At 33.2% G+C, this 12268-nt stretch overlaps 1 protein-coding gene across 11 annotated transcripts in view; it reads right to left on the bottom strand.

The window, feature by feature from the left end:
• KATNAL1 (katanin catalytic subunit A1 like 1) overlaps positions 1 to 12268 on the bottom strand; it is a 90444-nt gene that overhangs the window by 65642 nt on the left and 12534 nt on the right. For all 11 annotated transcript variants that reach the window (XR_013763614.1, XR_013763615.1, XR_013763616.1 and 8 more), the window contains 2 exons: positions 8768 to 8943; positions 6924 to 7084 (listed from right to left, as the gene is read on the bottom strand). Coding sequence is in view for 7 of the 11 variants with exons in the window: in XM_079138588.1 (XP_078994714.1) it covers positions 6924 to 7084; positions 8768 to 8929 (323 nt within the window). In the remaining 4 variants the exon portion in view is untranslated. The remainder of the gene's footprint in view (positions 1 to 6923; positions 7085 to 8767; positions 8944 to 12268) is intronic.

Raw genomic sequence — 12268 nt, 5'->3', positions numbered from 1 at the left:
ATGAGCTCCTGCAGGCAAAGTCCTTCTCCCACCTGTCTCTGCACCCGTGACTCCAGGGACATTAAGTTGAACTGGATACAGAAAGAACAGAGGGCTGAGAACTAAAGAACAGCAAGAGAAGGAAATTAGAGAGGCCACAGTGAGAAAAGGGAAAAGAGAGGGGAAAGCAGAATAATGTAATCCCACAGAAACCAAGAGGGAGAAGCGATGGCAAACACTAAACGTTACAAAGGTGAAAAGCAGTTAAGTTTTGAGAAAAGCCATTCCATTATTCAATCAGGAAGTTATTCAGTATCTTCAAAAGTATGCTACGATAACTGAAAATCCACAATTTCTAGTAATTAAGGGGCAAAGGACAGTGAAAGGAAATAGATGTATACTCCTCAGTGTAGAGCAGTTTGCCAAAGGAACAACAAGGGGAAATGACAGTGGCTAAAGTATAAGGCAAAGATTTTTTTCAAGAGCAATGTAAAAGTAATGTGTTATGGCTTCATTCTGACTTACCACTATCTCGTTCCCACTCCTTAGTTTATCTCTAATGATTACAATTTCTATCTTTCAGTTGCCTTTTCTGTAACATAAAAAAAAAAAGATAGAAATACCACATTTTTAGGCACTTGATGTAATAAATACCTAGAATTCCAAAACATCAATTTCAAAGGAGTGACTGCTGAGTTCTATAATGTAAGAATAATGCTCCCTAGAGACTATTTACATAAAAGATATAATTTAAAAATAAAACAGAGAGGCCAAATGGAACATCCTCCCACCCTTGGGACACTTCAGATTACAACTCAGACCCTGCTCCCTCTGTCCTCACCCTCAGATGGTCTTGTTTGCTTTTGCTTTCCTCAGTGAAATGATCACAAAAGAACTTGCACGAGTTGCCACCTCTGCGTGCCACTGCTCTGCACCAACTGCCTGTCCTCCTGTGACTGAGCCAGTTGCTCTCCTACTCCCTCTACATGTGCACTGGAACCACCTCCTCTGTCTACTCTAAGACTGCTTCTGAAGTTGTGCATTTTGCCCATGTAGAGTCTATTTTCCTCTTTGTACCACAGCATATAAAAATTCTGTTATTCCTCTCCTCTCTAAAATAACAAACCTTGACTCCTTATCTTCCCCAACTTCCACTCAATTTCTCTATTTCCCTTTTCAGCAAGACTCACTAAGACTCTGTCTTCATTTCCTCTATTCCCATTCTCTAGACACACTCCATTATTCTCTACCACTCTACCAAACTGCACTGAGGATGGTCACCACTGAGCTCATGCACCTAAATCCAATCCAATCTCTGTCCTTACTCTATTTGACCTATATGCAGCATTTGATAAAGTAACTTGAGATTCTAAACATGTTTCTTCTTCTAAAACACTTGGTGTTAACAATATTGCCTATTGTAGAGAGTGATTATGAAAAATAAGAAATCATGTTAAGAGTTTATTAGCACAATAAAAACAATTAATATTAGTTATTTATTACTCTGCTTAAACAACTCTGCTACCTACATTCTACTCAAAACAGAGTCTATTCCATATTTTAGAATCAGAATCTGAGAAGATAATATGACTCCAGAGTGTTAAGAAAATTAATAGAACCCCAACCTACAAGCAGTATTAGACAAATAACCTATTCTATCATATAAAGAATGACCTTAAAATTTCTGCCCCAGCCTTAGTTGTTGTTGATTCCTAAATACTACTAATCCCAATCTCTCTCAAAGTTTGGCTCTCGTTTCTAATTCCTGTTCAACAGCTTGGTCTAAACAAATTGGTCAAAATTATCTGTACCAATTTTTCTTCCCTTCTCTACATCTCATGAATGACTAAATCCAGTCCACTCTATCTCAGTAATGGCTCTCACACCCATCGACAAGACCAAATGCTAAAAAGGGCAGAGACCATGTTTGTGTCTGCATCCCACTATATGTGGTCAGGATCTCCTGGCACAGTACTTGGCATATACAATATCAAACTTTCTAAGATGCTTATTTTCTTTTCTTGGTTTCTTGAGGCCAAGGCCTATGGGTTTTTTAGTTGCTGCTACACTGCCTTCAGGGCCAAAGGCAACATCTAGCATATGATGATATTTATGAAATACATGTTGGACAGATCAATGATATAGCAGTTTTCTTCCTAAGACTTCAAAACAGTTTTACAAAGCAATCTCATATGTATACTTGACAAAGGGAAAAACAGTTCACAGAAAAGTGAACTTGTAGGATGTAATGAAATTGATACAAAAACTTGCTCTCCAATCTTCTAATTCCAGGAAAATAACTAAATCAGAGACTAGGTAAAATATTTGTACAGATGAGATGGTAGTTTACTATTTACTAGTATTTGACTTTGGCCTTAATTGATCTTTTCACTGCAGACTGGGTATTTAAATGCTACCAATTAATCTATTTGGGTACCGAAAGAAACAACTTTAATACCAAGTCGATAAAAACTTCCTCTTTGCTGAAATTCTCCAAAATAGCACTGATTTGTTTTTTTAAAAAAATCAATCTTCTTGTATGTACACAGAAACAAATTACATAATAAGTGCCCTGGGATTGATGACACAACATTAGAAGCTCTACTTGAGTTTTAGTCTACCGATACAAAGTAAGTCAAATGATTAATTTCAAGCTTGTATACACTATTCTCACTCCCACCTCTCCCAAAAGATACAGTTTTTAAAAATCTACTACATGGGAAAGTAAACTATAATGGCCACTATGGAGAATTCTATGAGGGCTCCTCAAAAAATTCAAAATAAAACCATATGATCCAACAATCCCACTTCCGAATATACATTCAAAAGAAACAACCTAAACATCCATCAACAGGTGAATGGAATAGCATTCAGACTTTAAAAATAAGAAAATCCTGATATTTGCAATAACATGGTTGAATTTGGAGGACATATGCTAAGGGAAAAATAAATAAGTTGCAGAAAGACAAATACTGCTTGATTACTTATACATGGAATCTAAAACAATCAAACTTAGAAACAGTAGAATGGTGGTTACCAGAAGCTAAGGGGAAAGGGAATGGAGTATCTTAATCCATTTTGTGCTACTGTAACAGAATACCTGAGACTGGATAATTCATAAAGAACAGGTTTATTTCTTATAGTTCTGAAGGCTGGCAAGTCTAAGATTGAGGGGCTCACATCTGACAAGGGTCTCCCTGCATCATTTCATGGATAGAAGGGGAAATGGCAAGAGAGCTTTAGAGAGCAAGAGGGGGCTTTTATAACAAGCCCACTCCCACGATGACAACATTTATTAGGCCTAGCCTCATGACCTAATCACATCTTAAAGGTCCCATTTCTCAATGCTATTACAAAGGGGATTGTTTCCAACACATGAGCTTTGGGGTCACACTCAAACTACAGCAAGAATGATGTTGGTCAAGAGGTACCAACTTTCAGTTGTGCATGGTAAGTTCTAGAGATCTAAAACACAGCAAACTGTCATTAAGAATACTGTATCATATACTTGGAATTTACTAAGATGGAAGATCGTTTTTTAATTATTTTTAAAATTTTTTAGTTGTAGGTAGACATAATACCTTTATTTATTTTTTTGTGGTGCTGAGGATTGAATCCAAGGCCTCATACTTGCTAGGCAAGTGCTCTAAGATGGTAGATCTTAAGTGTTCTCACCACAAAAAGAAAAAGGTGAACTATGTGAGGTGATGAATATGCTAATTAGCTTGATTGTGGTGAATATTTCACAATGTACAGGTATATCAAATCATTAAGTACACCTTTTTTATTGTCAACTATATTTCAATAAAGGTGGAAAAAAGATCTACCACATTTATTTTTAAGCCGAACAAAGAGAATTGAATATATGCTATTTCAAATACTGTTTTAAAATAGAAAAATCTTAGTTTCATGGTTTAGGTTTCACTAGATCATCTCATTAAAGAGAATGTACTTAATGAACCAACATGCAAAATATTATGAATATCATTTCATTAATACAATAAACTTTAACTTTGAACACTAAGAATGATCTGAAGACTTCCTCTCTTTTGGAGTATAATTCTGATACTGCTACTACCTCCTTTCATGATCCTACTTTTACAGTTCCATTTCTCCAAATTTAAGGCAACCAATCTATTTTAAAGGATTGCTTTGACTTATCCAAGCAGTAGCTGGTGATTTAAAACATAATCATAATTAAATTCAGCAGACCATGACACAGACACACAATGAAACAAAACCACTGGTGAGAAAACCATAGTGTACACATTACCCTCGTATGCAGCAACAAGGATGGAGAAAAAATTTATTAGAGGTCAATGAAGTAAAAAGGATGGAACCAAAAACAGGACTAACACATAACTGGTTAAAATCAAACACATAAACTGCATACCTGAAATGCTTTGTACAAAATAAAGGTGCAAGTTAATTATATTTTCCTATTCCCAAAGTTACGGGGGAGGGGGGGAGGAAGGGAGAAAGGGGAGTTGGTTAAACTTCATAGAGTAGAGAGGATATACAAGTAACACTAAAGTTGAGATCTGGGTTCAAATTCTGGCCCTACCACTTTCTTGTTCAGATGACTTCAGAAAAATAAACTTTGATAAGCTTCAGTATTCTCAGCTGAAACTCAGGTCCACAATAATAAATTACCAATGATAATACAAGTTCATAATAACAATATCTACTTTATGGGCTCACTGGAAGTTCAAATAATGCTTATAAAACAAATAGTAAATGGTCTATAACTATAAACTATCCTTACCCTGAAAATGATCACCAACTTCGTAAGACCTGTACATTTAAAAATATCCTCTCTGCCAGAATTATTCAAAGTATTTCAGAAAATTAAGATTTTATGCAAAATTTGCAAGGAGAAAATAAAATTACTTGAGGAATTTTACTCTTAAAACTGGTATTTTTTGGTTAACATTTGCTTTATATTTACATCACTATAACATTGTTGAAGACATTCCTGTTGCTTTGCTACGTAAAGATTTTATTAATTAAGTTTGAAACTATTAACTCCATGTAATTACTCAAGGTACTAAACATAATTCCACCTCTAGTAAAAACCTCCTGGAGTTGTTGGATGTTTTCTTATTGTCACTGATATATACACAAAAATGGAATTTTTTCCCCCCAGATAACATAGTCTTAGATTTGCTTTTGTGATCCACGGAGGAAAAACATACATGCACATAAGATTTTTAAAATTTAGTATGGAGAAAGGAGATTTGAAGAAATACATTCTGGTCCATTCATTTTTCCTCATGAAAAGGATTAAAAAACAAGTACAAAAATAAATCAGATCTACATATGGACAGGTAAGGAAGGGTAAAAGAAAAAGACCCAACTGGTCCAGTGTTTCTCTAATGAGGAGTTTTCGGGTTAGTATTCACCAATGGGAAAATGCTATCCATAATTTTTTATTCAGTTTATGCCATGAATATCAGTTATTATCTGTGAGCACTAAATTTTTAAATGAATCATGGTGCTCTAGGAATTCAGAACATGTATTCTTATATTTAGATTATCAGCTTTTAGATTTAAACTAGAAATCGACTTCAGAATTAATGACTTACAGAAAAAAGTTACTTTATTACACGCACAAACAGAAAATTTTCAAATTCTAAAAGATCACAATGCCATTATTTATTTCTTCTGGTATTTACTTTGGAACTTCCAAGGTAACAATCCTATAACCCTTGAGACAGTGCCTTTTGAGGGATCAGGATCCCTTAATTCAAAACACCTGACAGTGATTACATTGGAGGAAAATCTGACACTGTCCTTAAAAAGTAATCTTCATCTAGTGGTTTTACTGTGGAAGTCACAAAATTATCTAACTCAGTGGAAAAAAATCCTGAAAAAAAAAAAAAAAAAAAAATTAACCACTTTTCACAGTACTTTAAATGTTTTTAGAAAACTTCAAGAGATCAGTTAAACAGATCATCACAGCTACTGACCAAAGGAAAACTTATTTTCTATGGTGCAACACCCTGGCCACAATACCACTTCACAATAAAGGGGTCAGAAAGCCAGAAAGATGTAAACTAAGATTCTGGTCTAACCTAACCTACAAGTCAGGGTATCTTGGGCCTCAGTTTCCTCACTTGTAAAATTAAGGGAGTTATTCATTCAACCTTGGCTGAATTCCTACCATGTGCCAAATTCTGTGTTAGCAACAAAAATTTGTTACTTGGCTTTTGTTTTCAGTAAACAAAACCATGATCCTTGTCCTTGCAAAGTTCCTTAATCTTGTAAAGAGGCAAGTCAACACAACATGATAACTGCTCTGAACAAACTTTTATGCTATGCAACCTAAAAAGATGCAGAGAGAACTGTCAGTGGAGGAAAGACTAGAAGAATAAATATGAATTGCTGAGTTTGAGATGGGGATTATGGGTATTCTTTAAAGAAAAAACACACTGTGTCCAAACAAGAAAACATAGAGCAAAAAGAGAGAGATTTATATAAATCATGCATAGGCTGGGTTTCAGAAAAAACTGGTGGGAGATAAGCACTTTATACATTCAGAAATTTGACAGTAAAGTTCCTTCTAAGAGCCTGGATATTATCTGTGGGTCCAACAAGATGAATTCAATTCTCCACCATTTTACATGAAGTTGTGAGTCTCTTTAAACAAAAACAAAACAAAAACTATCTAAGTTTCCAAGTTTTGGTGTTGATATTATGGAGCCTAAAAGACCTCTCTTAACTGATAAATTTTAGGACATCTGTTATTACTACAGTAGTGAAGTATTCCAAAAGCAAAGTATGTAACAAAATATGTAACTCTAAAACAATAAGGTATAAAAATTATAAGCAAATATTAAATTTACATTCCCCTAAAAATGCTGTCTCATACTTTGTTCAAATAAAGCTTCACTATGAATATCGATTATCTAGAAGTTCCATGAGAGATATGAAGTCTCATTTACCTGTGCTCTGCAGGAACAGGAGGAGGCCAAACAGCAGGATCTCTAAATGGTTCATCTTGACAAGACACAGGAAAATCTGGAGGCTTTTCAATTTTAAAACTTTCTAAAGTGCTGACAATACTTTTAACTTGTTCATATTCTTCTAGTAATTCCTGCCGAACCTTAAAATTTAAAAAAAAGGCCTTTATGCTAGAAAACAGTCTAAAGTTTACAAAAATTATAAATAATAAATTGATACAGTATTTGAGTTTTTAAAATGTCAAAGTATGCAAAAATGAATCATTAAAAAATATCAAAACCACCATCACCAAATAGGAAAAAAAAAAAACTATCAGAGTAATATACAGAGAAAAGCAGAGATTGGTTTGAAAAAAAGACAAAATTACATACCTTTTCCTAAGAGAAGTAGTTACGTATTTTCCATAATGGAACTCTATTTCAATCAGACTATGATGATCATTAATACAATTTAAAACAAGCAATGTAAGTTAGTCACAAGTTAACCACTATGCTAAATCTGTTATGCTAAATCCTTTTAATACATTTGTAAATAGAATCCAAAAACTTGTTAGTAAAAATTTTCACCAGAATTTCCTACGCCCAATTTCACCATGATATGCTTGCCATGAGGGTCTGAAAGTCTAAAGCACTATAATGCTATCAATTACACACAACTAAAATCTGATTCTTTTCAGCCTTAAGTTCTTCCAGGTTTATTTTGAGTTTAACTTGACTGCCCCCTACATTTAAAAACTTAACTGAGCACCTATTATGTGGCAATTGTTTTCAAATTGAGCCCACACTGGTTTTCAAAATAAACAGATAAAGATTAAAAATTATAAATTCATTTTAACAATTCTATTGTTCTTAACCAGAGAGCACATTTTACTGTAAAGCATAATGAGAAATTTTCCTTTGTCTTTACTTTGAATAACATATTGAAAAGAATATATAAAGAAGTTACAGAATCAAACATATGCAATTACATATTACATAACATGCTATATTAAGAGAACTGAAACTCCAGAACCCAAAAGAAAGAAACACAACAGAAACATCTGAACAGAAATGGCCACTACTCCACACTAACCATTCTGTCTGGGGTAGTACAAAGAACAGAACTAAAACTTTCAGTCCAAGTTAAAGCAAGCATGGTGTTCTCATTCAACATAATTTGGTAACACTTAAGTTTACCCTCAAAATTTCCCCTCAAAACTTAGCAGAACACTAATTTTTGACTAGTGGAAAAAATCATCAGACATACTTGAAAGGCATTAGCACATGAAATGGAAACTTCAAAGAAAGCTTGACTTTGTACTTTTAATTTTAAAAGGATTTTAAGTCTTAACAATAATTGGAAAAATTATAATTCGATTTTTTATTAACTGTACTATTATATAATCAAGTTGTATAGTCAAGAGACTGCAAATATATTAAAGTTTTTATTAGATTGCTGACTCATTTGTATTTTTAAGAAGACGTTCAAAAAAAGTTTAACAAAATAGGTCAGAACTACATGTAAAAATGAGAAGAGAAAGGGCAAGTAGAAATACATTACTTCAAAACTGTGTAGTCTGACAACTCATGAAAATTGAAAAAAGTTAAAAATACATTCAATTAAAGTTAAATATATTCAAATTAAACTTCATAAAACACATGATCAAAAGGATAAAATATTACCTAGGTAAGACATCAGAAAATTAACAGAGTACTATGAAATGTATTTCAGTATTCAGACAAATAAGAACTACTTACAAAATCTCAAACTAATTTTCCAACTCTCATCTCTCAAATATAAGAAATTGCTGCATCCTCATTCATCAAACGCCTTAACACGATCTTACCTGATGCCATTTGCCTTTGATGGCTGGGTCTCTGACTGACTGGCAATGTCTTTGAATCTGCTGTATCACCCCCTGGTAATACACCATTGATGAGTCATAATTTCCAAGAAGTGCATATTCTCTTCCTTTCTTTGCATTGTCACAAATCTCAGCCAAATTCATCTTTTTTCAGAGACCTAAAGGTAAAATAAGATGACTTTTTAAAAGTTTTTAGCATTGACTTTAAAATATTTTTTAAGGAAATGGGGAGGCACTGAGAAGTAAAATTGACCAAATGATACTGTGTGCATATGAATATGTAACAAGAAATTCCAATATTATATATTATTATAATGACCCAATAAAAATTTTCAAAAGAAAAAATTTGTAAATTTTATCATTCTTTAAAATATCTGCTTGAAACTACTTTGAAAGTCAAAATAGTTATCTTTCATTCTTTGAGGTTACCTGAAACCATCTTATAATACTGAACAAAACTTCCTTTGGGAAGTACAAAGGGGTTAACAAAGAATGCCCAAGGAGACAGGAAAGAAAAAATTACACAGCTCTAAACTATTGAGTTATTTGAAGGTACATGAATTGAATACTCACTTTCCATGATCATTTATAATTATCACAAACTATAATAATAGTAAAAATGACTTTGCTTTATTCAATTTGTTCTTTACAATATAGAAATAAACATGACTATCACATACATATATGAATATGTTATAGTTTCCACTGATGTCAGTTAAAACCACAGAAAATTGGTTTTCATTGAGACTTTTGGGATCCAAGAGGCAGAAAGTCATACACATGGAACACATCTGAAAAACAGCCTATTGCTATCCATTTACCCCATACAACTTAAATCTAAACAAAACCAATGAATAAAACTGTGAGCCCTTTCTGCATCTCAACTTGTAATCTCTTACAATCTTATCATTCTCTATAGCTTTTTGGTAGTGCAAATAATCATAAAGCTTTCCTTTCTATAAGATGGTAGTAAGAATACCTTCCAAACCTCTGGTTTCCACCAAAGCCATTCAGCCCAGTACTTCTGGCTTTTCTCCAGGCTTTCCAAAAGTTGCCTAGAATCATCTGTGGCTTCTATGCAAAATATTTTCTTCCCAAGACTATACGAACTGAAGTCCAGAGATAAAGAAAATGATATCCAGGGCAAGAATCAAAATTGTATTTCTCTTATTTCCTGGAACAGTAAAACAATAGGTATACCCAGTAGAGAAAAATCAAAATATTTCTCTATGTCTGCCTTTGGTTTGGGTAGCTTCACTTCTCCTAACTCTGAATATTTTATATATTCTTAAGGGGCTCAAAAATTTCTTCTGCAGAATTAACCATAACTAGTTTTAAGTGTTTCAAATGACTCCAGTACATTTTTTTTTAGTTACTTGCTTTCTGTGTTTTAAAATACTATTTGTCCCTTATTCAAGTATAAGTTCTTTGAGGGCAGCATTGTTACTTGGGAATCACACTTGAGGTAAACAACATACTACTTTTATGCAGTAAGAAATTTCAGTATTTCAGTGGATCTATCCACAAAACACTAGACACTTATGGAAAACCTCTTGTTCAACTTTAGAACATTAACACAAAACACTAAGGTTTCATTACAGTGACTAAGCTGCAATTAATAAATTCAGTAGAAACAAAGCAGCTCCATAAATTATTTTCTTCTAAAGCTACTGTGAGAACAAAATTAATTAGCTTATTTCTACTCATAAGTGCAGATACACACTGTACAGGACCAAAGAAAAATCTTGATGTAAAGAAAGGGTCAGCAAATATTTTCAGTGGCACACATCTGTAATCCCAGCAGCTTGGGTGGCTGAGGCAGGAGGATCACAAGTTCAAAGCCAGCCTCAGCAAAACTGAGGCACTAAACAAATCAGTGAGACCCTGTCTCTAAATAAAATACAAAATAGGGCTGGGGATGTGGCTCAGTGGTTGAGTGCCCCTGAGCTCAATTCCAAGTACAAAAAAAAAAAAAAAAAAAAAAAAAAAAAAAAAATATATATATATAAAAAAAATATATATATATATATTTTTTTTTTTTCTATAAAGGTCCAGACAGTAAACATTCAAGGTTTTGAGAACTCACAAGTTCTCAAAATGGAAGACACTATGTAAGTACTTAAATGAGACAAAAAAAAGACATAGTTTTCACTGATGAAATTCAAAATATTGTAATAGTAATAAGAGTACAACTTTCTGTAAGACAGGTCTCCTAATAGGAAGAATAGAACTCTTTTTAGGGCTAATATTTCACTTAGAATTCAAAGTTAATGTTCCCTAACATCAAAACCAATCACAAATGCTTCTATGTTATTAGTGCCAATCTTTAATAAGATTTTACATATTTCATCTTTGAAATGTCTTTTTGCAAAAAGTACCACTTACATACTGCCACATATTGATATCAAATCACAAGCATATGATTTCCATTCAGCGTATTCATTGTTTGGAAAGCGTTTAAAGAATTTATTCTTCTCTTGGTATTTACCTTTTAGCATGTCATTACATTGCAGATTAATCACTTCCAATTAAAGGTTAGGCAGAAAAGTACCTCAACTGAACAGGTAAATGAATTTTGTAATATGGAAATTTCCTTGCACTTGCATCAGGAAAATGCTGCTGAAACTAGTTTGAGCTCTGGTAAACATATCTACAAAAACTCTGGGTGGGAATGGAGATCTCAATTCTTAGTTTTTTAAATTTTGACAGCATGGAAAGATTTATAAAAGCTTGATACTATTTGTGATTCAAATATTGGTTGGCATTGAAATAACTATCACAGTATTAGTTTCAATATAAGTACTGTTTTGTCTTGTAATTTTAGGTTGAATTCATTAAGAAACATTATCAAGTATACAGTAAAAACTGATTTCTAAAGCCATTCAGTATTCAATAATAGTGACTGACAGCAGTTCCTCTCAGTCAGAAAAATTTTAATCTCAGTCCTAAGCTTAAAGTTCACAATAAACCTTACCATTAAACCACCAAAATGCTGGTGGTAAGGTAAGTGAGACTATTCCATTTCTATTTCTAACAAAATTCATGGAACTGACAATGGCTAAGACCACGAGAGTAAATGTTGAATCTGGTTATCACATAACAGTCTCAAATATTCTCTACAAAATACCTAAGAAATAACACAATAAATAACCATAAACCTTAAATATCTTACATTTCCACAGGTTTATAAAGTTTTCCACCTGAGCTTATTTCTGTCCTACACAAATTTTTACTACCGTCAGTTCTAATATATCTTAGCAGATTCCACTAGAGGTGAAATGGAATTAGTGTTTTAACTTTTTGAATATGTTCTGGCTGTAGTTTTTCCACACACACAATCCATTAAGACTAATTCTTCAATAACTTCAAACTCAGCATTGACTTCTTAAATAAACAACAACTGAGCAGTATTGGTAACATCTACTAACTCATCAAGAGCCAAGGAAAACCACTCAAAATCATTTGCCTTGTTTTTTAATTGAT

The sequence above is a fragment of the Sciurus vulgaris genome (assembly GCF_902686455.1).
Source record: "Sciurus vulgaris genome assembly, chromosome: 4".
In the NCBI taxonomy this organism is placed as follows: Eukaryota; Metazoa; Chordata; class Mammalia; order Rodentia; family Sciuridae; genus Sciurus; species Sciurus vulgaris.
The sequence above is the reverse complement of the archived record's forward strand: the minus strand, read 5'-3'. Positions and strand labels throughout refer to the sequence as shown.